Genomic DNA, 25,288 nt, shown 5'->3' with positions numbered 1-25,288 from the left:
TGTTAAGTAGATAGATCTATTTGGATATCAATATCTTTATAGAAATTGAGTAATACTTCTTACTAGTAGTTTTCTGTTCTTCTCATGGGGCTTCCCAGGTGGCTCAGTGGTTAAAAAAAAAAAAAAATCTGCCTGCCAATGCAGAAAACACAAGAGACATGGGTTTGATCCCTGGGTGGGGAAGATTCCCTGAAGAAGGGAATGGCTACCCACTCCAGCATTCATTAGCCACAAACTCTGATAATCTGTAAGCTTTCACTAAATATTAAGTATTATTGTGGTAAATTCAGTTAAGTACTATCCACATAGAGTATATACAAAAAGGTCTTAGTATATTCCAAACAGCCTTATAACATTGTGCAAATTTTCCATGCATTCAAGGTTAAGTATAGAAATAGAGAAAAGTATGCTACGCTTAAAAAAGAAATGGAATATACAGTCAAGTACACAGCAGCCAAAAGGTGGAAGCAAACCCAGCATCCATCAAGAACACAGTCACTTGGAATTCAAAGCCTTCAGTCCAGTGTGAGCGACAGGAGTAAGGGCAGGAGAGTGGGAGAGGAAGGCAGGGAGGATCTCAAAGGAGGTACCGCTAGAGGGGCAGAGTGAGTCTGTGACAGGAGACCCTAGAGAGTCACAGACCCTCCGCACAGTAGGGAATGATGTGCTTTTGGAGACATGGTGATGGAGTGAGTTGGTTCTGATGATGCAAGCTGCCTTAGTGTCGGGGACTCAGCGGGCACCCAAGAGACATTTGTTAAATAAATTACAGAAGGCAGTCAATGAGTTGAGTGACTGGATGAGCAAATAAAAATACAAGTAAGAGGAATGACAATGGAATGAAAGAATGAGCTGAGAGGCACTGGACAGAAAAGGCTCTTGGTCATAACAATCTTGATAAAGAAGAAGAAAGTTGGAGGCATCATAATTCCTGATGTCAAGTATATTACAAAGCGACTGTGATTAAAACAGTATGGTGCTAGCAAAAAGACAGACATATAGATCTGCGTGACAGAATAGCAAGCCCAGAAATAAATTTGTGTCTGTAGAGTTAGCTGATTTGGGACAAAAGTGGTAAGAATATACAATGGGAAAATGATACGCTGCTGGTCTTGGCCAAAAAAGACCCTGTAGCCTAGCAGTGTTCAATATATTTGAAGATAAAATTGACCTTTCCATTGCCCTCCTCTAATTATCTCACAGGGATCCTGACCAAACCAGACCTGGTGGACAAGGGCACCGAGAAAGGTGTCCTGAAGGTCATGCAGAACCTCACCTATCATCTCAAGAAGGGGTATATGATCGTGAAGTGTCGGGGCCAGCAGGATATCACCAACAACCTGAGCTTGGCAGAGGCAACCAGGAAAGAAGTAATGTTCTTTCAGACACATCCGTATTTCAGGTAAGATTCTTTATGACAACCTTGGACTCCATGGAAACCAGCCCTGCCTACCAGAATTGGCCAAGATGATCACCATATTTAAAAATTATACAATTAACATCAGTTCAGTTCAGTCTCTCAGTCATGGCTGACTCTTTGTGATCCCATGGACTGCAGCACGCCAGGCCTCCCTGTCCATCAACTCCTGGAGTTTACTCAAACTCATGTCCATTGAGTCAGTGATGCCATCCAACCATCTCATCCTCTGTCAACCCCTTCTCCTTCTGCCTTCAATATTTCCCAGCATCAGGGTCTTTTCAAATGAGTTAGCTCTTCACTTCAGGTGGCCAAAGTATTGGAGTTTCAGCTTCAACATCAGTCCCTCCAATGAACATTCAGGACTGATCTCTTTTAGGATGGACTCGTTGGATCTCCTTGATGTCCAAGGGACTCTCAAGAGTCTTCTCCAACACCACAGTTCAAAAGCATCAGTTCTTTGGCACTCAGCTTTCTTTATGGTCCAACTCTAACAACCATACATGACCTACTGGAAAAACCATAGCTTTGACTAGATGGATCTTTGTTGGCAAAGTATGGTCTCTGCTTTTTATTATGCTGTCTAGGTGGGTCATAACTTTTCTTCCAAGGAGCCAACGTCTTTTAATTTCATGGCTGCAGTCACCATCTGCAGTGATTTTGGAGCCCAAAAAAATAAAGTCTGTCACTGTTTCACTGTTTCCCCGTCTATTTGCCATGGAGTGATGAGACTGGATGCTATGATTTTAGTTTTCTGAATGTTGAACATTAAGCCAACTTTTTCACTCTCCTCTTTCACTTTCATCAAGAGGCTCTTTAGTTCTTCTTTGCTTTCTGCCATAAGGGCAGTGTCATCTGCATATCTAAGGTTATTGATATTTCTCCCTGCAATCTTGATTCCAGCCTGTGTTTCATACAGCCCAGCATTTCTCATGATGTACTCTGCATATAAGTTAAATAAGCAGGGTGACAATATACAGCCTTGACATACTCCTTTTCCTATTTGGAACCAGCCTGTTGTTCCATGTCCAGTTCTAACTGTTGCTTCCTGACCTGCATACAGATTTCTCAAGAGGCAGGTCTGGTGGTCTGGTATTCTTATCTCTCTAAGAATTTTCCAGTTTGTTGTGATCCACACAGTCAAAGGTTTTGGCATAGTCAATAAAGCAGAAATCAATGTTTTTCAGGAACTCACTTGCTTTTTCAATGCTCCAACAGATGTTGGCAATTTGATCTCTGGTTCCTCTACCTTTTCTAAAACCAGCTTGAACATCTGCAAGTTCACGGTTCACATACTGTTGAAGCCTGGTTTGGTGAATTTTGAGCATTTCTTTACAAGTGTGTGAGATGAGTGCAATTGTGTGGTAGTTTGAGACATTCTTTGGCATTGCCTTTCTTTGCAATTGGAATGAAAACTGATATTTCCAGTCCTGTGGCCACTGCTGAGTTTTCCAAATTTGCTGGCATATTGAGTGCAGCACTTTCACAGCATCATCTTTCAGGATTTGAAATAGCTCAACTGGAATTCCATCACCTCCACTAGCTTTGTTTGTAGTGATGCTTCCTAAGGCTCACTTGACTTTACATTCTAGGATGTCTGGCTCTAGGTTAGTGATGACACCATCATGATTATCTGAGTCATGAAAATCTTTTTTGTATAGTTCTTCTGTGTATTCTTGCCACCTCTTCTCAATATCTTCTGCTTCTGTTAGGTCCATATCGTTTCTGTCCTTTATCGAGACCATCTTTGCATGAAATGTTCCCTTGGCATCTCTAATTTTCTTGAAGAGATCTTTAGTCTTTCCCATTCTATTGTTTTCCTCTATTTCTTTGCACAGATCACTGAGGAAGGCTTTCTTATCTCTTTGCTATTCTTTGGAATTCTGCATTCAAATGGGTATAACTTTCCTTTTCTCCTTTGCTTTTTGCTTCTCTTCTTTTCACAGCTATTTGTAAGGCCTCCTCAAATAGCCATTTTGCTTTTTTGCATCTTTTTCTTGGGGATGGTCTTGATCCCTGTTTGCTATCATGAACCTCCGTCCATAGTTCTTCAGGCACTCTATTAGATCTAGTCCCTTGAGTCTATTTCTCACTTCCACTGTATAATCATAAAGGATTTGATTTAGGTCATACCTGAATGGTCTAGTGGTTTTCCCTACTTTCTTCAATTTCAGTCTGAATTTGGCAATACGGAGTTCATGATCTGAGCCACAGTCAGCTCCCAGTCTTGTTTTTGCTGACTGTATAGAGCTTCTCCACCTTTGGTTGCAAAGAATATAATCAGTCTGATTTCAGTGTTGACCATCTGGTGATGTCCATGTGTAGAGTCTTCTCTTGTGTTTTTGAAAGAGGGTATTTGCTCTAGTGTGTTCTCTTGAAAAACTCTATTAGCCTTTGCCCTGCTTCATTCTGTACTCCAAGACCAAATTTGCCCGTTACTCCAGATGTTTCTTGACTTCCTACTTTTGCATTCCAGTCCCTTATAATGAAAAGGACATCTCTTTTGGGTGTTAGTTCTAGAAGGCCTTGTAGATCTTCATAGAACCATTCAATTTCAGTTTCTTCAACATTACTAGTTGGATTGCTGTGATATTGAATGGTATGCCTTGGAAACAAACAGAGATCTTTCTGTCATTTTTGAGATTGCATCCGAGTACTGCACTTCGGACTCTTTTGTTTACTACGATGGCTACTCCATTTTTCTAAGGGATTCCTGCCCACAGTAGTAGATATAATGGTCATCTGAGTTAAATTCACCCATTCCAGTCCATTTTAGTTCGCTGATTCCTAAAATGTCGACATTCACAATTAGCATAACCAACTGTTTTCGTTAGTTTGGTATTAAATGCATTGGCTTACTTAAATCGTTTTTTCTTGAATTCTGATGATGACATTGATTAAAAATTGAAGTCGAGTATTTCATAGAGCAAGGGTCCCCAACCCCCAGGCCATGGGCCATTGCAGGTCTGTGGCCTCTTAGGAACTGGGCCACATAGCAGGAGGTGACTGATGGGCAAGTGAATGAAGCTTCATCTGTATTTACAACTGCTCCCCATTGCTTATGTTACCACCTAAACTCCATCTCCTGTCAGATTAACAGCAGCGTTAGGTTTTCATAGATGCACAAACTCTACTGTCAACTGCAGATATGAAGAATCTCGGTTTCAAGATCCTTATGAGAATCATCCCCAAACCATTCCCCTCTGTGGAAAAATTGCCTTTCAGGAAACCAGTCCCTGTGCCAAAAAGGTTGAAGACCACTGTCATAGGGCATAGCACACTTTGGTTTCCCAAAATGTTTTCCCTTGCTCTCTCTTTTGAGTCCCACAATATCTTGAAAGACATTGGGATTTTTTTCCATTGAACTGGATACTTTTTTCCTTTCCTTTTATTTAGGAACTTGCTGTTCCTGAACCATGGGGGAGAGGGTAATAATATATAGTGGTCATTCCTACTTTAAGGAGAGACTGGGAAAATGGTGAATTTTTGCAGACCTGGTTTACTACTTATTCTGTGCCTTTAGGAGATGGCTCAACCCCTCTGAGCTTCTGCTTTTTCACCTGCTCAGAGAGTCCTGCTACTGCTTCATGGGATTAGGTTTAGGATTAAATAACATGGGACATGCAGATGGTCTGGCCAGCACACCATAAATATCACCTTGGTTCCTTCTTTCTCTCTGCTCTGGCCCTGAATGAAAGAAACAGAAGGGTTTTAGAAGTATTGAGGGTTATAGCAGAGAAGACTGCCTTCAAGCAAAGAGAAGATTCTGTAACAATCACACACATGGTTTTCAACCTTGAGCAAGCAACAGAATTTGTGGGTTATTGTTGTTCAGCCACTCAGTTGTGTCCAACACTATGTAACCCTATGGACTATAGCATGCCAGTCTTCCCTGTCCTTCACTATCTCCCAGAGTTTGCTCAAACCCATGTCCATTGAGTCAGTGATGCCATCCAACCATCTCATCCTCTGTCATCCCCTTCTCCTTCTGCCCTCAATCTTTCCCACCATCAGGGTCTTTTCCAGTGAGTCAGCTGTTCATATCAGGTGGCCAAAGTATTGGAGCTTCAGCATCAACATCAGTCCTTTCAATGAGTATTCAAGTTTGATTTCCTTTAGGATTGACTAGTTTGATCTCTTTGCTGTCCAAGGGACTCTCAAGAGTCTTCTCCAGCATCACCATTTGAAAGCACCAATTCTTCAATACTCAGTCTTCCTTATGGTCCAACTCTCACATCCTTACATGACAAGTGGAAAAACCACAGCTTTGACTCTACAGATTTTGTTGGCAAAGTGATGTCTCTGCTTTTTAATATTCTGTCTAGATTTGTCATAGTTTTTCTTTCAAGGACCAATTTGTGGGAGAGTTTGTTAAAATTCAGCTACCTGTGCCATTCCAGAGTTTCTGAGTTCTAAGGTAGGCCCCTAGACTTTCTAACAAGTTCCCAGACTTTCCTGGTGGCTCAGCAGGTACAGGATCCACCTGCAGTGTTGAAGACGAGAGACTTGAGTTTCATCCCTGGGTCAGGGAGGTCCCCTGGAGGAGAAAAAGTAGCAACCTACTCCAGTATTCTTGCCTAGAAATCCCATGGACATGGGAGCCTGGCAGGCTACAATCCAAGGTGGCTCAAAGAGTCACATGCAGTGACTAAGCACAAGCACAACAATTTCCCAGTTGAGGTCAACATTGCTGGTCTTGGGACCACACTTTGAAAGCCACTGTTCAAGGTCTTTGGGAAAGTTAAGGCTTGGATGAAAAAGTGTGCTGAAGTGCTTTGTCACTGAACATCTGTGTTTCAATCCTTGTGTGCCCAAGTGCTGGGACTCAGCTCTTTTGCAACAAAGATGCTCACAGTAGTACTGGAATAAATGATCCTACTGCGTCCTTCATGAATTTATGTTAAAGGTGAACACCTTGCAGCCAGACCACCTGGTCTGTGACTCTGGGCAAGCTGCTTAACGTTCCTGTGCCTTTGCCTTTTGCTCTCTAAAACTGATTGTTCAATGATTAAATATTTGTAAAGCCCTTAGAATGGAGTTAGGCACTTAGTATGGACCATGTAAACATTTTTTAAATTTAATTTTATTATGGAAAGAACATTTAACATGAGGTTCACCCTCCTAACAAATATTTAAGTGCACAATGTGGTATTGTTAACTACAGGCACGATATTGTTCGGCAGCTCTCTAGAATGTGTTTGTCTTTCATAACAGAAACTTTTTGCCCTTTCATTAGCACTCTTCATTTCCTCCTCCCCACAACACCTGGCAACCACCATTCCACTCTCTGATTGCCTGAGTCTGACTGTTTTAGATAGAGCACATAAATTGAATCATGTAGTATTTGTCTTTCTGTGACAAATTTCACTTAGCATAACATCTTCAAGGTTAATTCATGTTGTCACATACTACAAAATTTCCTTCTTGTGAAATGCTGAATTATATCCTATTGCATGTATCTACAATTTTTAATCCATTTATCTTTCCGTGAACAGTGAGGTTGTTTCCACATCTTGGCTCTTGTGAACGGTGCTGCAGTGAACAGAGGGGCCCTAATAAATCTGTGAGATCTTGATTTCAAGTCTTTTGAGTAAATGCCCAGAAGTGAGATTGCTAGAGCCATTTTTAATTTTTTACAGTACTTCATTACTGCTTCCCATAGAGGCTGCATCATTTTGAGTTCCCATCAACAGTATACTAGTGTTTCAATTTCTCCACATCCTTGCCAACACTTGTTTTATGTTTTTTTTTTTAATGTCATCCTAACTGATATGATGTGATATTTAATTATGGTTTTGATTTGCATTTCCCAGATAATTAGTGATGCTGATCATCTTTCCATGTGCCTTTTGGCCATTTTTATGTTTTCTTTGACGAAATCTCTATTTGAGTCTTTTATCCCATGTTTACATTGGGTTCTTAGGGTTTATTTGCTATTGAATTGTGGAGTTCCGTGCATTTTTTAAAAATTAACCCCTTATCAGGTACATGGTTTTGCAAATGTTTTCTCCCGTTTTGTAGGTTGCCTTTTCCTTTGTCGATGGCTTTCTTGCAGTACTGAAGTTTTTAGTTTGGCATCGTCCTGCCAGTCTATTTTTGCTTTTGTTGCCTGTGCTTTTAGTGTCATATTCATGAAATCATTTCCAAGATCAATATGATGAAGATGTTCCCCCATGTTTTCTTCTAGGAGTTTTACAGTTTGGGGTTTTACATTTAAGCCTTTAATCAATTTTCAGTTGACTTTTGTGTCTAGTGTAAGAAGAGGCTCCATTTTGCTATGGATATCTAATTTTCCCAACACCATTTGTTGAAGAGGTTATCCTTTTCCTATTGTGTATTCTTGGCACTTTTGCAAAAATCAGTTAACTGTATATGCATGGATTTATTTCTGGGCTTGCTATTCTGTCCCATAGGTCTATGCTGTTGCTGTTTAGTCACTAAGTCATGTCCGACTCTTTGCAACCTCATGGACTATAGTCTGCCAGGCTCCTCTGTCCATGGAATTTTCCAGACAAGAATGCTGGACTATATCTGTCTTTATGCTAGCACCATACTGCTTTAATTATAGTAGCTTTGCAATATAGTTTAAATCAGAAATATGATGTCTCTAGCTTTCTTCTTCTTTATCAAGACTGATACATCTAATCAGGGATAAATATTTGCTATAAGAAATAAAATACTACTTTGGGCAAGTCACTTAACCTCTATGAAATTGTATTGTTTTGCTTTTCCTGAAAAAATGACTTACCACCTGAGTTTATTGGGGCACAAAAAGAAAAAAAAGTAACCTCTCTAGTACTATACTTGCCCAGGTATGATCTTGCTCCTTAATTATCAACTGTCCTCATGTACCACCTGGCTTTTCTGATGGTGTCTGTCACTCCAAGGAACTGAGCTCATCTACCCACTTATAAGGTGCAGAACTGGAAAGTAAGCCTATGGGCCCTTCTTAAATTCATGTGTGCTCCGTCTTGTTTCAGAGTTCTTTTGAATGAAGGAAAGGCCACGGTGCCTCTTCTGGCAGAAAGACTTACCACCGAGCTCATCTGGCACATCAATGTGAGTCAGTAGTTTAAGCTGCAAGCTATAAAAAAAAAAAAAAAAATGACAGCCTTGGGTACTTCCCTGGTGGTCCAGTGGTTAAGACTTAACCTTCCAATGCAGGCGATACAGGTTCAGTCTCTAGCTAAGATCCCACATGCTTTATGGCCAATAAGCCAAAACATAAAAGAGAAGCAGTATTGTAACAAATTCAATAAAGAGTTTAAAAATTATCCACATCAAAAAACAAATCTTAAAAAAAAAATGACAGCCTGTCCAGGTCACTTTCTTAGTCTTGGGTTGACTAGGACACTCCAGTGAAATGTCCAAACCAGTAGATAAATAAGAACATTTTGAAAACCAAATCACTCCTGGTCAGAGGCTCACAAAAGAGCTTCTGAAACAGAAAAGCAGTAACTGCATAGTGTTGAAATAAAGAGTTGAATCTGTCAATTTGGGGCAAGCAAAAAGAGAAGGAAAATGCTAACACCAGGTTAGCAGTGTAAAAAAGAGTGAATATAGAGTTAGCAAATTTTTAATAGTTTGAAATGGCAACCCACTCCAGTATTCTTGCCTGGAAAATCCCATGGACAGAGGAGCCCAATAGGCTACAGTCCATGGGGTCGCAAAGAGTCGGATACGACTGAGCGACTTCACTTCTAACAATTCACAGTATAAAAATCACTTTCCTTTGAGACTTCCTGATGGAACACTGGTTAAGACTTCACCTTCCAATGCAGGGGTGCCGGTTGGATCCCTGGTCAGAGAACTGAGGTCCCAAGTGCTTCGAGGCCAAAAATCCAAAGCATAATACAGAAGCAATCTTGTAACAAATTCAATAAAGACTTTAAAAGTGGTTCACATCAACAAGTCTTTAAACAATAAATTAAAGATATAAATATAAAACATTTTCCTAGCTTCAAACTTTTAGGAAATAAATGTTGTTTTCAGTGATTCTCAAAATAAGAAAACCACAGACAAAGTTCTCATGATGTCATTGAAGGGGGACTCTGGCTTAGTGCTTATTGAGAAATAGAATATTTATAGCCATCACCATCACCACTGTGGGCTCCAGGACTGGGCACCAGCCACTGCACCTGCACACCCCCATCAAGAGGATGACTTGAGAGTTGGACCATAAAGAAGGCTGAGCACCAAAGAATTGATGCTTTCAAATTGTGGTGCTGGAGAAAACTCTGGAGAGTCCATTGGACAGCAAGGAGAGCAAATCAGTCAATCCTAAAGGAAATCAGACCTGAATATTCATTGGAAGGACTGAGGCTGAAGCTGAAGCTCCAATACTTTGGCCATCTGATGTGAAGGGCCAACTCACTGGAAAAGACCCTGGTGCTGGAAAAGATTGAAGGCAAGAAGAGAAGGGTGCGACAGAGGATGAGATGGTTGGATAGCATCACTGACTCAAGGGACATGAGTTTGAGCAAACTCCGGGAGATAGTGGAGAACAGGAAGGCCTGGCATGCTGCAGTCTGGGCAGTTGCAAAGAGTCGGACACAACTTATAGACTAAACAACAACAAATCAAGAGGATAATGGCCAGAACATGCCGAGGAAAGAAGTGGCAGGTGTCCATACTAAAAATAGTCCTCCTGTTAAAAATATTAAACCCATGCAAGCTACTCAAGGACCTTTCACATCAAAATAGCCCTCTGAGACCACAGTAGATAATCATTTCTCCTAAACTCTCTGAGTAAGAGAAATACTAGTAAAATGAAGATGCAGAAGAGCAACTCTCAATTAAAAGGCCAAGAGAATGCCCCTGAAAGAACAATGAAACAGACTTCTTTAGTCTGACGGATGCCGAGTTCAAAAGGGAGATAATGAAAATACTGGAGGAATTAAGAAAGGCTATGGATAGAAATGCAGGTTACTGTAAAAAAAGGAACTAAAAACTATAAAGAGGAGCAAAAAATAAAATTCATTTGCCAAGATGAAAGCTGATCTAAAGACAGTAAATAGCAGAATGAATAATGAAGAATAAACAAGTGATCTGGAAGATAGAATAACAGAAATCACTCAGTCAGAACAATAGAGAAAAAGCCAAATGATAAATGGAATATTTGTCATGCTTGCCTGAACCATTGTACATGAGAAGATGAACCTTGAGAGCAGAGCTGGAACCTAGGGGGCTGGATCCCAGTCCGTGCTAAATTGCATGTTGCATGGAAACAATGCATTCTTTTGAACCAAAAAACGCATACTCAAAATATTTGTTTGTAGAGGGGCAGCATTTCTCAAACTGTGTATGGTGCTTGTGGTAAAGAATGTGCTTGCCAATGCAGGAGACAGATGTAAGAAATGTGAGTTAGATCCCCGGGTTGGGAAGATTGCCTGGAGGAGGGCACAACAACCCACTCCAGTATTCTTGCCTGGGGAATTTTTGCCTAACACACAGTTAAGCAAAAATGTTACCTAGAAAAATTTTTTAAATTCATATTCCTGGGCCCTGGCTGAGCTTCTGAGTCAGTAGGTCTGGGGTGGGGACCATGAATTTGTTTTTCTCAGGTGATCTTTGGGAACATACTTGGAGAAGTACTGATTCTGGTGAAATCCCTTCAGTTTGCAGCAGAGAATTCTAAAAGAAATAACCCTGTCTAAAAACTATGCTGCTAGTACTAAATCACTTCAGTCGTGTCCAACTCTTGGCGACCCTATGAACTGTAGCCCAGCAGGTTCCTCTGTCCATGGGATTCTCCAGGTAAGAATACTGGAGTGGGTTGCTGTGCCCTCCTCCAGGGGATCTTCCCAACCCAGGGATCTAACTCACATTTCTTACATCTGTCTCCTGCATTGGCAAGCAGTTTCTTTACCACTAGCACCACTGGGGAAGCCCGTCTAAAAGCTATATCTCCTATCTAATTGAGAAAAGCATCTTTCTTTAAAAAAGATGTTATATTTTGATGATTTTTTCATACCAGTTCTCAACATTTATATATTGCACTTTAAATTTTGAATTTCAGTTTTGTACTATTTTAAATTAATTTTTAAAATTTATGTAAAGACACAATCATGACCATTTGAAATACCAGGAACAAGATTAATACGTTTCTGACTACAGATACAAACTGTCCAAAGAGAGAGAGGATGAGACCTTATCAACTTTTTGGTACGCTACTCCACAAACTTCCTCTAAATCCCAATAGCTCATTCTGCCTGGCTGACTACGCTAACGTCCTTCACTCAGATATCTTTACCTGCAGTTTTTACCTGCTCGGGCTGTAAAGGTGTGAGCAGCTGTGAAGTGAAGTCTGCGGCTTACCAGTGATGATATCAAACAGTTTGTCTCTCTGAGCCTTTTCCTCTCTTGTGAAAAACAGGCAACGAAGTCACGTCCTTTGTACCACAGCGCCGGGCTTCACTAAGACGTAAAGGACTTGGAATGATGCTCAACCCAAAGACAACCCTCCTTGGTGCCCCTCTCCATCGTTCCTGCTCCTCCATTTTGTTAAACTGTCATCAGCAACATTGACTGCTTTGGACCTTTGCCAGCTGACACCACCACATAGGCATAACCTCTTCCAAAGCACCATTTATCAGTTTATAACAATCAAATGTTATAGGGAACATTTCATTAAAGAAACCTTCCATTACATTCAAAGGTACTTGTTATCTCAACGAAAGCTCTGAGTCATACAAACAAAAAAAACCCAAACTGGTCACCACCGGATTCCCTCCCGACTCTGGTCACATGACGGAACTGCAGAATTCTCAACACCAGATCATTCAAACATTGCATCCCAAGTCCTCCTTGAGTTCTTAGCAGGAATTGCGCTCAACAAGAGTCACAGGATAATCGAAACTGAATGCTTTCAAGTGGGACTCTGCCCATACCCCTAAGAGACCTGTCAGCTAATTTCAGCAGGTGGCAGCATTTCGTTGTTTGCCCTTATTTTGTTCAGGGAAGATCCGCTGGAGAAGGAAATGGCAATACTCTCCAGTATTCTTGCCTAGGAGATCCCAGAGACGCCTGGCGGGCTATAGTCTCTGGGGTCACAAAAGAGTCAGATAGGACTTAGCGACTTAAAAACAAAAAAAGTTCATCAAGCTGTAGCCTTTCATTGCTTGCTCTTATTTTGTTCAGAAATCGCTCCCCTTGTTAGAAAACCAAATAAAGGAGAAACACCAGAGGGCGACAGAGGAGCTGCAGCAGTACGGGGACGACATTCCCAGCGATGAAGGGGATAAAATGTTCTTCCTCATTGAGGTGAGGATTACCCAGGACTCCCTGCTGCCCTGCCCTCCTCATTTCTCAGGAGGTGGCGGGGGTGGGGAGGGGGGTGGGGAGTGGGGGGTGTATGAGGTGGCTGGGGGGTCATCTCACCCCCTTGGAGCCCCAGCCCCCACAGCACCATGTACAGCTGATCCGGATCCCTGCTCTTTAATGTAATTACAGCACAGATTGATGATTTTATCTCATCTTTTCAGAAAATTAAGGTATTTAACGAGGACATTGAAAAGTTAATAGAAGGAGAAGAAATTGTAATAGAGACAGAATCTCGCTTATGTAACAAAATCAGAGAGGAGTTTACAAGATGGGTACTCATACTTACCACCAATATCGAAAAAGGTAAGTCCTGGGACAGGGCTTCTCCAAAAGCAGCATCACGTTTACCAAGACCAGAAGCTACTTCTGGCACATAAAAATTGTGTGAAAAGCCGACTGTGCCCACACTAGGGGCCTCTTAGTATCTATAACAGCTTCCCAGCCATTCTTGTGGAGCACGGCCCTCGCCAATTCAATAGTAGACCATTCCACCACCTACTTCCAACTACCTCCTTTCTTCTGTGTTTTGAGGCTCGGCAGTTTCACTTACCCTGTCTCTTTCCTCCTCTTTACCCCCAGTCCAAATCAGAAAGGTCTATGCTTTGACAACAAACTCCTTACTTCTTCTGGCAGAGTTCTAACTTCTATCTGCTCCAGCCCAAAGGCCAATAGGGTGTGTGCCTGTGTGGTGTTGCAGTGTGTGTATGTGTGTGTATCTTTGCTTTGACACTTTAAAAAATATATTTACTTACTTATTGTTGGCAGCACTGGGCCTTCATTGCTGCACACAAGCTTTCTCTAGTTGCAGAGAGTTGGGGCTTCTTTTGTTGTGGAGCACAGACTCTAGGACACTCGGGCTTCAGTAATCGCTGCATTTGGGCTCAGCAGTTGTGACTCGTGGGCCCTAGGGCACGGGCTCAGTGGTTGTGGTGCATGGGCTTAGTTGCCTTGCAGCATGTGGGATCTACCTGGACCAGGGACCGAACTAGTGTCCCCTGCATTGCAAGGTGGATTCTTAACCACTGACCCACCAAGGAAGCTCTGTTTTAACACTGAGTAAAAGCAGCACTATTCCTTCCATGTTAAGAGCCTTCCAGCTATATGTAGTCTTGGAAGAAGAGCTATAAGGGCCACAAGAATTTTTTGTTTCTATTTTCATTTAATTAATCAGATTTTTTTTTCCTACCAATTATAAACACTCAGCTTCTCTCCTGGCATGATGACTCTCAACTGAAACACATTGAAGTAGAAAAAGATTTTTGTGTCTTAACAGTCAATATTTCTGTGTATTATCAGGCCACAAATAATTATTTTCATGATTAAAAGAAACTCTATTTAGAAACATTGCCATAGGATTCGTTGGGTAAACAAGACTTGAAAAAAGTCTCTATCTTTAAACGGTCTGTGAAATTATTAGAATTTATCCTGGTGGTTTGTTTTTGTTGCAGTTAAAAGTATCCTTAACGAAGAAGTCTCAAAATATGAAAAGAAGTATCGAGGCAAAGAACTTCTCGGATTTGTCAATTACAAGACGTTTGAGACCGTCGTGAAGCACTACCTGGGACAACTGATAGACCCAGCACTCAAGATGCTCCAGAAGGCCATGGGTGAGGAACTCTCAAAAACCTTTCAGATTGTTACCCTTGTACCTCCCACAGGTCTCAGTGCTTGGAGGCAGAGATTGGAATGGAAGTATCAAACACAGCCTGCAGATGTTTGTCCACTTAAGGGGAGGGGGAGAGTGTTGTCAAGGCTGTATGTTGTCACCCTGCTTATTTAACTTATATGCAAAGTATATCATGTGAAATGCCAGGCCAGATGAAGCATAAGCTGGAGTCAAGATTGCTGGGAGAAATATCAATAACCTCACATACACAGATGACACCACCCTTATGGCAGAAAGCGAAAAAGAACTAAAGAGCTTCTTGATGAAAGTGAAAGAGGAGACTGAAAAACGTGGCTTAAAACTCAATATTCAGAAAACTAATATCATGACATCTGGTCCCATCATTTTATGGCAAATAGATGAGGAAACAATGGAAACAGTGACAGACTTTATCTTGGGGGGCTCCGAAATCACTGCAGATGGTGACTTCAGCCATGAAATTAAAAGATGCTTGCTCCTTGGAAGAAAAGTTATGACCAACCTAGACAGCGTATAAAAAGCAGAGACATTACTTTACTAACAAAGGTCCATCTAGTCAAAGCTATGGTTTTTCCAGTAGTCATGTATGGATGTGAGAGTTGTACTATAAAGAAAGCTGAGTGCTGAACAATTGAAGCTTTTGAACTGTGGTGTTGGAGAAGACTCTTGAGAGTCCCTTGGACTGCAAGGAGATCCAACCAGTTAATCCTAAAGGAAATCAGTCCTGCATATTCATTGGAAGGACTGATACTATAGCTGAAACTCCAATCCTTTGGCCACCTGATGTAAAGAATGGACTCTTTGGAAAAGACCCTGATGCTGGGAAAGATTGAAGGCAAGAGGAGAAGGGGATGACAGAGGATGAGATGGTTGGATGGCATCGCTGACTTGATGGACATGAGTTTGAGCAAACTCTGGGAGTTGGTGATGGACAGGGAGGCCTGGTATGCTACAGTCCATGGGGTTGCAAAGAGTCGGACATGACTGAGTGACTGAACTGAACTGAACTGAGAGTGTGTATGAGCTTTATGTAATTCTTACCTAAGCCTGGATGACATGGTGTGTGGAATAATTAGCTGCTAACCCTGCAGAGAGGGGCTCCCAGGTGGCACTAGTGGTAAAGAATAAGCTTGCCAGTGCAGGAGCCACAGATGTCATGGGTTTGACCCCTGGGTCAGGAAGATCCCCTGGAGGAGGAAATGACAATGCACTCCAGGATTCTTCCCTGGAGAATCCCACGGACAGAAGAGCCTGGAAGGCTACCATCCATGGGGTCGCAAAAGAGTTGGACACGACCGAGCGACTAAACAGCAGCAGCAATCCTGCTGAGAATGCATACCCAGGAAAGCACCAGAAGTTGACAGGGTCTGCTTAGGATGGGGGTGGATGTGGGGTCTCCATGGTATTATGTGCCATCCCTCCTTCTCTCTTGGTCTATGATCTGAAGAGCTCAGCACCAGAATGGGGCCAGTATATCATGATTTATCCTCCTGTGTCTTTAACCCATTTCATTCCTGCTTGCATTTTGCTAATGTTTCATTCTTTCCTTGATCAGAAATTATCTGGCAAACTTTCAAGGACACAGCCAAAAAGCATTTTGCTGAATTTTGCAATCTGCATCAAACAGTCCAGGTAAGCACCCACAGTTTGCTTGCTTATAGTCTGCCTGCCAGTGCAGGAGACATGGGTTTGATCCCTGTCTGGGAAGATCCTCTGGAGAAGGAGATGGCAACCCACTCCAGTATTCTTACCTGCTACAAGCATTGGCTGTTATGGGGCCAGGAAAGTTCAAGGGCCTCTGTCCCCTATAGCATCCTGGGATGAACAGAGGTCTGGGTGAGGGATAAACAGAGGTCTGGGTGCAGCTACCTGGCTCCCAGCCAGCCACTTCCCTCCACCATCTGTACCCTCTTCTCCTGAGCCGCCTCAGAAGCCAGGATCTGTGTCCTCCCATAAAACTCCTCTTAGGAAGTGATGCACAGCCCATTTCTGCTCTCAGGGCCCCAATGTGCAAGGGGAGTGGGTTGTCACATACGTGTTTGTGGCCACATACACTCCAATGAAGAACCTGCCGTTGTGAAGCTCTCACTTTTCTCTCTTTTCTGCCTTCAATGCACAAAAATCCCTGTGAAACTCAAAAGTCAACCCAGTTTCACTGAGTCACCTCTCCCTTTCCTGGGATGCCTTTGACCATGTGCATGACTCGGGAGTCACAGGATTTCTGGGAGGCACAGAGATGGAGCTGTTATCCCATGGTGCTCATTAGCACTGGATGCATTCTTGAATGCTTGGATTCAAGCCAGCAACAGAGACAAGAGTGATGGGCTTGAACATGTAGATTAAACCGTAACTGAGGAAGCAGAAAGGCAGTAATGTGTGAGGACGCAGGTTGGGGCCAAGAGAAAGACAGGTGCTTGCTTCGGCAGCATATATACTAACACACAACAGGCAGGAGAGAGGGTGAGCATGGCATGTGCAAGGCGGGAAGCCACAAGATGCAACAGGCGAGGACACAGCGGAGGGCGAAGTGGGAGCTTCTGAAAACTGCTCGAAAAGTCTTAGACCTTCGTTGACCTCAGATTATTTTTAATTCAGTGTTCAACATCATAATACCGTACTATAGTAATAGTAATAATACTTCCTAAGCTGTTTAAACAGCAGGGGAAGAAAAGGAAAAGTAATGTATTTCTCTTCCTTATTCGACCAGAACAAGATCGAAGACATAAAAACAAAACAAATGGCAGAAGCAGCAAATCTGATCCAACTTCAGTTCAGGATGGAGAAGCTGGTTTTTTGTCAAGACCAGATTTACGGTGTGGTTCTGAACAAAGTCCGAGAAGAGATTTTTAATTCCGTGGGAAAGGCTTCAGAGGATCCTCAGTCGAAGCAGCCCTTTTTAAATAATCAGTCTTCAGTTTCCTCCATCGTTGAGATTGGGGTCCACCTGAATGCATATTTCATGGTGAGTATGTAGGGATACAAGTCAGTATGCTCTGGTCCCTACCGAGCAGAAAGCCGGTGTCCTGGTTGACAGCTGCTTAGCTGAGCAAAGAACAGGGCACTGCTGCGTACAAAGCCCTTTAGGCTGTGAAAACCTACTCATTTATCATCTCATCATAGTTTTACAGTAACACTGAAAGGGAAAGAGTTAGTTGCTCAGTCAGGTCCGACTCTTTTAGACCCCATGGACTATAGCCCGCCAAGCTCCTCTGTCCATGGAATTCTCCAGGCAAGAATACTAGAGTGTATAGCCATTCCCATCTGCAGGGAATCTTCCCCACCCAGGGATTCCGCATCACAGGCAGATTCTTTACCATCTGAGCCATCAGGGACAGTAACCCTATCAAGACACTTTTAATTAATTTGCCCCAAATCAGATTTTTCCTCTTAGCAGAATATGTACTCAAAATTGGATAAGGCAATGGCACCCCACTCCTGTACTCTTGCCTGGAAAATCCCATGGATGGAGGAGCCTGGTAGGCTACAGTCCATGGGGTCACTAAGAGTCAGACATGACTGAGCGACTTCACTTTCACTTTTCACTTTCATGCATTGGAGAAGGAAATGGCAGCCCACTCCAGTGTTCTTGCCTGGAAAATCTCAAGGACGGGGGAGCCTGGTGGGCTGCCGTCTATGGGGTCGCACAGAGTCAAACACGACTGAAACGACTTAGCAGCAGCAGCAGCAATACTCAAAATTAATTCCAACTCCAAAGTTAATTATATTTTATTTTCTGCATAAATTCCAAAACTACTATGATCAGAATACAGCAAAACATAAGCACTAACTTTACTGGCTATGTTTTAGCTTTCCTGCGTGTTCTCAGAGGGTACTCAGAGTGCCTCAAACTCAAACTAAGTCCGACAAAGTGGAAGTGAAAAAGCCTGTCCCTAAATTTTGTGGCCCAGCTGACTTCATGGTTTCTAAGGCTTCATCCATGGATTAAAGTATTAGGGTACATGGAAAAGAAGGTAGCTTTTTATTTAGTTGAGTTTTTCTTTATTTATTTGGTTGCATGGAATCTTAGTTGTGACATATGGGATCTAGTTCCCTGACCAGGGATCGAACCCAGGTTCCCTGCATTGGGAATTCAGAGTGTTAGCCACTGGACTACTAAGGAAGTCCCAGAAGGTAGCTTTTAAACTACCCAACTCCTGAAGCCCTTTCTTGATTAGGATAGAAAGTAGAGTGACCCAGATGTGGGGTCCAGCTGTCAGGCAAACTGGAGATGCTGATGAGAGGAGTAAATGAAATAAGCATTGAAATATATCCCGATCATCTCCCAGAAGGGACTCGGGGTTCACTGCCAGGAGGTCCCTCCAGGGAGGAGAGTGGAAATGAGGAAGAGATCCCTTCCAGGAAGGCTGGTATGTCCAGAAGATGGCTGGTTCTGCTAGCCTTCAGGTGGATCTTAGTGTCAGAGGGAATACCTCAGTAGTGAAAATGGGGCAACCCAAATAGATCCTTCCCTTGGTTGGTAGTGACCACTGGAGTGGAAGTGGACAGGACCCCAAGACTTAGCATGGATCCAAGGAACTTGTCTCTGCAACCACAGACCCCTCCAGCTGACCCCTCTTACCTGCTCTTCCAGGAAACCAGCAAACGTCTCGCCAATCAGATCCCGTTCATCATTCAGTATTTTATGCTCCAAGAGAATGGTGATAAGGTGCAGAAAGCCATGATGCAGCTTCTACAGGAGACACAGCACTATTCCTGGCTGCTTCAGGAACAGAGTGATACAGCTACCAAGAGGAAATTCCTGAAGGAGAGGATTTTTCGGCTGACTCAGGCACAGCAAGCTCTCTATGAATTCCCTCATTTCAAAGGGTAAATGCCAAAGGAACAGCAGTACTTCTGGGTTTTGCTTACGTGCATGGTCATTAAGGGGGGTGGTCCGGGAATTGGCCTCTTGTTTGAGGCCAAACCTTTCTGCTGCTGTCTGCATCCATCTCTGCTGTACTGCACTCAAAACAAGAGTTTATACCTGAAGTCCTGAGCTGCTCAGAGCTGTCACCTCCTCCAGGAGGTCTTCCCCGTCCTCTGTGAAGAGGGGTCTTTCCAGTCCTTGGGCCCCGTAGCCCCCAGTTACAATATTCTTAAATACTACTGTCATTCTTTGTTCACTTGTCACCCCTCCCCATTAGATTAGGAGACCTCAGAGATGAAAGGTCACTTCTTATTCTTTTGTATTTCCAGAATCTTGCATGGCCTCTGGAGCATAGTAGTTCACTTAATAAATATCTCATTGAACAAATGAATGATGGGGAATACTTGAGGCTGTGGCTTAAATCCAGTTTGGTTGTTTGGAATGGTGTCCCTTAGCTGGTCCTTTTCTTACAGATTCAGTCGTACCACCTGCTTCCCATCATTTGCTGTGATGGTGTTTCCCAGCCCCTCTAGAGGAAACCGGCTGAGTGATACCATTTTTAATTTAGTTTCTCTGAATGCAGTGAGCTCCATTGCTGTATTGTCTTAAACATTTTTAAAAAAAATATAGAGCTTCATGACAGTGGTCATCTCTAGATTGGGGGATTATGGATAATTTTATTTTCTTCCTCAAACTAAGCTAATGACTTCACAGCAATTTTAAGAGGGTTAAGTGAAACCATTTTTACAAACTATGTGTCCCAAAGCAGGTGTTCAAAACTGCCAGCAATTTTTCCCTCTAATTTTTCTTTACCTCTAGGTCTGTAGAGAAGCCCTCAGCTCTAAGACTCTTCCAGTCAATTCATACATTTAGTTCTTTGATATTTTTTTGACAATTTTTGTATATGATGTTAGATAAGCATCCTTTTGCATGTGGATATTCAGTTTTCCTAGCACCATTTTTGAAATGACTGTTCTTTCCCTATTGATCTTGGTCCCCTTGTCAAAAACCATTTGACCATATATGCAAGGACTTGTTTCTGGGCTTTCTGTTCTATTCCATTGGTCTCTATGACTGTCTTTATGACATTACCATACTGTTTTGATAATTGTAGACTTCTTGTAAGTTTTGAAATCAGGAACTCTGAGACCTCCAGCTTTGTTCTTTTTTCCCATGAGTTTTGGCTGTTCAGGTTTCCTTGAAATTCCCTATGAATTTTAGGATGGGTTGTCCTATCTTTGCAAAAAAAAAAAAAAAAGATCATTGGGATTTTGATAGAAATTGTAATGAATCCATAGATTGCTTTGGGTAGTACTTGCATCTTAACAATATTAAGTCTTTCAATCCATGAACATAGGATTGAAATTTATTTGTGTCTTCTTTAATTTCTTTAAGCAATATTTTATAGTTTTCTGTGTACAAGTTTTTCAATCCCTTGGTTACCAAGTATTTTGTTCTTTTTGTAAATTGAATTGTTAATTTCCTTTTCAAATCATTCACTGCAAATTTACATATATGTAAATTTACATATATCATTTTTATGTGTTGGTTTTATATCTTGCTACTTTGTTGAATTCATTCTTAGTTATAAGTTTTGTGGTATATTTATGGGTTTTCTAATACACACAAGGTCATATCATCTGTGAAACAAAATTATTTTGATTCTTCATTTCTGACTTGGATGCCTTTTATTTCCATATCTTGCCTAACTACTCTGTCTAGAACTTCCAATACTATGTTAAATAAAAGTGGCACAAGTAGGAATCCATGTCTTACAAATTTACTCTGATTTTAAAGAAGTATAATATCAAAATTGAAGATTATGAGAAAATTTAAGAGACAAACATTGGTCTCACTTTAGGTATCATACTTTTCTTATTTTGGGCTTTTCCCCCTCATTTTATGAATTGGATCACAGGTACAAATAGTAGCAGCACTAAAGAAAAGAGAAGAATCAAATCCCTTCACAGTATAAATGCAGTGGTGAACAATGGAATCTGAGAAAAATGAAATCTGGTGTTATCATTTGTGTCATAACTTGTATAGTCAAATCTGCCCCTAAATACTTTGTACATTTCACACATGTGTACACATGCGTTCACACCTGTGTGCACATGCACATAGCCTCAACCAAGCTTTCTCACTTACCACCTCAGGACTGACCCGAAAACTTAGGTGTGAGACATCTAGGGAAGATGCTTAGTATCAAGTGTATGAGTTTCCGGGGACTGCAACACAAAGGCACCACAAACTGGGTGGCTTAAAACAACAGAAGTTTGTTCTCTCACAGTTCTGGATGCCAGAAGCCTGAAATCCAGGTGTGGGCAAGGTTGGGTCCTTCTGGAGGCATTCTTAGTCCACAAGGACAAGCAAAGTTACCCATTTACAGATGCCTGTAGCAAGTGGGTCAGCCACCATTGCTTACATTTTGGCAGAAACTCAAGGACAGGCAGAGGAGTGGGAAAGCTTTATAGTGGGAGGAAGAAAAAAAAAAAAAAAAAAGAAGGCTCAGCTTGCACTGAGAAGCTGCTCCAAAGAGAAAACAGAGAAGCCAGGATGTTTGTGAACATTTTTGCTAGGAAAATCACGTGCATGCGTGCTCATCATGTCCAGCGCTTCGTGACTCCCTGGGCTGTAGCCCATCAGGCTTCTCTGTCCACGGGATTTCCCAGGCAAGAGTACTGGAATAGGTAGCCATTTCCTCCTCCAGGGGATCTTCCTGACCCAGGGATCAAACCCAGCTCTCCTGCATTGGCACACAGATTCTTTAGTGTCTGAGACACCAGAGAAGCCCGAGAAAAATGTGGTCAAGCATAAAATGATTACTGCTGGTCACAAAGAACAGATATCTCAAGTTAATGATTTCAGTGCTTTTCTAAATAGGAGAAGATGCAAGAATCTGGGGCCGTTGAAGCTTTTCCTTAGTGTCCATCTTCACGATTGGTGTCGAAGGGCTGGTGTATCCAAGCATAGAGTGCTCCTTGTTTTCCCCTCCTGTGTTCCCCTCAGGCACACTGTGGGTGGGCAATGGTGGTGCCCAATGGCTTGATCCTTGTAGAACTGGAATGTCAGGCAACAATTCTTTTTCTTTACAGTCTTAAGTTAAAAGTGGGGACAAAAAAGGGAGACTTTATTTGGTAAGGACAGAGTAAAGGGAAGAAGTAGGCGATTAAATAGTTAATCCCACTAAGGGATTGTAAGTAAAGAAAAAGTATGGGAGACCGTTGTAAGTGAATGATCACTCAAGATAGCACTCAAGAGGTTTTCTAAACCTCAAAACCAAGCAGGCTTGCTTAGCAACAGAAACATGAAACATGCCCCAAACAAAAATACAACGAGACTCATCCTCCCCAGTGAGCTCAGTAAGTTAATGATTCCTAGGATACCATCCTCTGCACCCACTAATATATTATATATGGAAAAAGTGACATAATACTAAACCTAAGCTGATTTTCTATTTTTAGCATATGAGGATGAGATGGCTGGATGACATCACTGACTCGATGGACGTAAGTCTGAGTGCACTCCAGGAGTTGGTGATGGACAGGGAAGCCTGGCGTGCTGTGATTCATGGGGTCGCAAAGATTCGGACACGACTGAGCGACTGAACTGAACTGAACCACCTTTTTGCTCATTTCTGTTGTACATGACAGTCCAGACTTGACGGTGTAGGCACAAGAAAACTCGCCTGCCTGAAGTGGAGCTTATGATGGAAGTGTGGCGTCTATTCAAGAAAGAGGAAGAAGGTCGTCTTTTGCCCCTCTCCACTTTTCCTTTGATTATGAAACTGGAGCCCACTAATTTCTTTAGGTGCAGCACCCTCTTACCTGCCTGCTTATAAGTCATTTAAACTTCATATTCTAATAAATCACTTCATATCTATCACATTGCCTCTTGCTGAATTCTTTCCTGCGCTCAGACATAAAGGACTTGGAGGCCCCAGAAATGCCACCTGGTGGTTACATTACAACCAAATTAAAACTGTGCACCCCATTCCTCCTCTGTCCATGGAATTCTCCAGGCAAGAATACTGGAGTGGGTTTCCACTCCCTTCTCCAGGGGATCTTCTCAACCCTGGGATGGAACCTGGGTCTCCCACATTGCAGCCAGATTCTTTACCATCTGAGTCACCCAAGAAGCCCACACAAAAACCAGTGATAAATGGATTATTTCCTGCCATATCAGTAAACAGTGATGTCACAGTGATCAGTGATCGCAGCCACAGCTGATGGTGAACCGGTGTCCCCGAAGGAACTCAGGAAGGAAAAGAATATCTGCCACCTAGCAGCCATCAGACTACAGCTACACCCTAATTAAGCCCTGAGGAAACAGGATGTGAAAACAAAGAATCCTGGCCCCAGATAGGTGAGGTGTATATCAAAAGAATAAGATTTCAATGAGCCCAGACTCTTGCATCTTCCCATACATAGAAAAGTGCTGAACTCCTTAACTTGAGATATCTAGTTTTCTTTTAGTAGCAGTAATCTTTTGATGCTCCTAGTACCTGCCCTTTGCTGCAAAAACTTCTATACATCCTGGCTCCCCCCATTGTCTCCTCAGAGCAGTTCTCTCAGGTTTACTTGAGATCCTGCCTCCCGGACTTGAAGTCCTAAAAATTCCTGCTGAATAAAATGTAACTCTCAACTTTTAGGTTCTAAATAATTTTTTAATCAATGTATGCAACCCAGATGTGCCTCTGCAGAATGCCAATGACCTCACCTTTTTCCTCCATCTCCATCACCTTTCTCTAAGACCACCCTGCTTATCCCATAAATATCCCAACTCCCTCATATTCTGCGAGGTGGATCTGAGACTTGTTCTCTCTTCCCCACTCTTGGCTGCTTTGTGAATAGACTCTTTCTCTGCTGCAAACACACCTGGTTTGGTAACAAAACCCTGGTCATTTGAATCTAATTGTTTCAGGAGTTACTGTTTGACTTCCCAGACTATTGGAAACAGCAATCTGACTTCGTGCAAGTTGGCCTAAGACAGGCTGGCTTCCTTGGTTGGCTACCACAGAAAATGGATTGGTTTCCTAGACAAGTTGCTGCAGCCTGAAGGTCAGATTTTTCACATGTGGTCTGACCATTCACTGTATGTTAAGCCTCTGACAGCTTACAAAGAAGGGGAGGAGGTGAGGAAGTAAAGTAAAAGAGGCTTAAGTCCTGTAAAGTATCTCCTGGTTTCACCAGTCTTGGGGAGGGGTAGGTTAATTTCTTCTTTCCTGCAGCCATTCAGAAGTGGGTAGGTCAGGGTGTCTCCCTGTGAAATGAACAAAAGCAGTTATGTTTAACATTCAGGCAGAGGGGCAGGGTTCCCTGAGGTCCTGTGGGGCCTTTCTTTCTCCTCTGCCCTTGGACACTGCAGACCTGCTCCTACAGATGAAATCTCCTTTGATCAAAATCTGGTGATCTGCCTATGCTTGAATATGATCTCTCCTGAAGCTGTTTCCAGCCTCTCTACCCCCACACTGAATTAATTTTTGGAGACAGATTTGGATGAAGTAGGAAAGAATAGCTTTATTGATTTTCCAGCCAAAGGGGGCCACAATAGCCTAATGCCTTCAAAACCATGTGTCCCAACTTGGAGAGGGTAGTGAGAAGTTTTAGAGTAATGATTCAAAGAGGACATGGTCAGTTTGTGGACATTCTTCTCATTGGTTGGTGGTGAACCAACCTCTGGTTCCAACTATACTGGAGTCTATGCGCTTATGGGCAACATATCACTAATTTCTCCCACCTGGAAAGAGTTTCAGTATCTGCAGAACAGCTCAAAGATATTGTTTTATACATCCCTTGATGGGGAACCAGGACCCTGGTCCAAGGCTGTACTATTGCCTCTCAACTGTTTCTCCCTTGTCTGAGCATCACCTCCCTTCCCTAATCAGCAATTGCTGAAACTCAGGAAGGGAGGCTGAATGAAGCCTATTTTCTGTAATCAAGAAATAGGGGACACAGAAAGGCTTTTGTGCTCAGGAATCCCACAAGATCCTGCTCAGTATCACTCTCTCCCCTTCCTTCCCTTGAGATTCCATATT

The 25,288-nt window shown here is 42.4% G+C and overlaps 1 protein-coding gene across 2 annotated transcripts in view; it reads left to right on the top strand.

The window, feature by feature from the left end:
* MX2 (MX dynamin like GTPase 2) overlaps window positions 1-23,136 on the top strand; it is a 39,214-nt gene extending 16,078 nt beyond the window's left edge. For both annotated transcript variants that reach the window (XM_040232165.1, XM_040232156.1), the window contains exons 8-16: window positions 1,204-1,402; window positions 8,398-8,476; window positions 12,557-12,679; window positions 12,901-13,042; window positions 14,188-14,346; window positions 15,940-16,016; window positions 17,092-17,346; window positions 18,976-19,211; window positions 22,716-23,136. In XM_040232165.1, the coding sequence (XP_040088099.1) occupies window positions 1,204-1,402; window positions 8,398-8,476; window positions 12,557-12,679; window positions 12,901-13,042; window positions 14,188-14,346; window positions 15,940-16,016; window positions 17,092-17,346; window positions 18,976-19,211; window positions 22,716-22,722 (1,277 nt within the window). In that variant the 3' untranslated portion in view covers window positions 22,723-23,136. The remainder of the gene's footprint in view (window positions 1-1,203; window positions 1,403-8,397; window positions 8,477-12,556; window positions 12,680-12,900; window positions 13,043-14,187; window positions 14,347-15,939; window positions 16,017-17,091; window positions 17,347-18,975; window positions 19,212-22,715) is intronic.
* The last annotated feature ends 2,152 nt before the right edge of the window (window positions 23,137-25,288 follow it).

This window comes from Oryx dammah, unplaced genomic scaffold (genome assembly GCF_014754425.2).
Source record: "Oryx dammah isolate SB20612 unplaced genomic scaffold, SCBI_Odam_1.1 HiC_scaffold_2, whole genome shotgun sequence".
Classification (NCBI taxonomy): domain Eukaryota; kingdom Metazoa; phylum Chordata; class Mammalia; order Artiodactyla; family Bovidae; genus Oryx; species Oryx dammah.
Note: the sequence above shows the minus strand (reverse complement) of the source record. Positions and strands in the feature narration are given on the sequence as shown.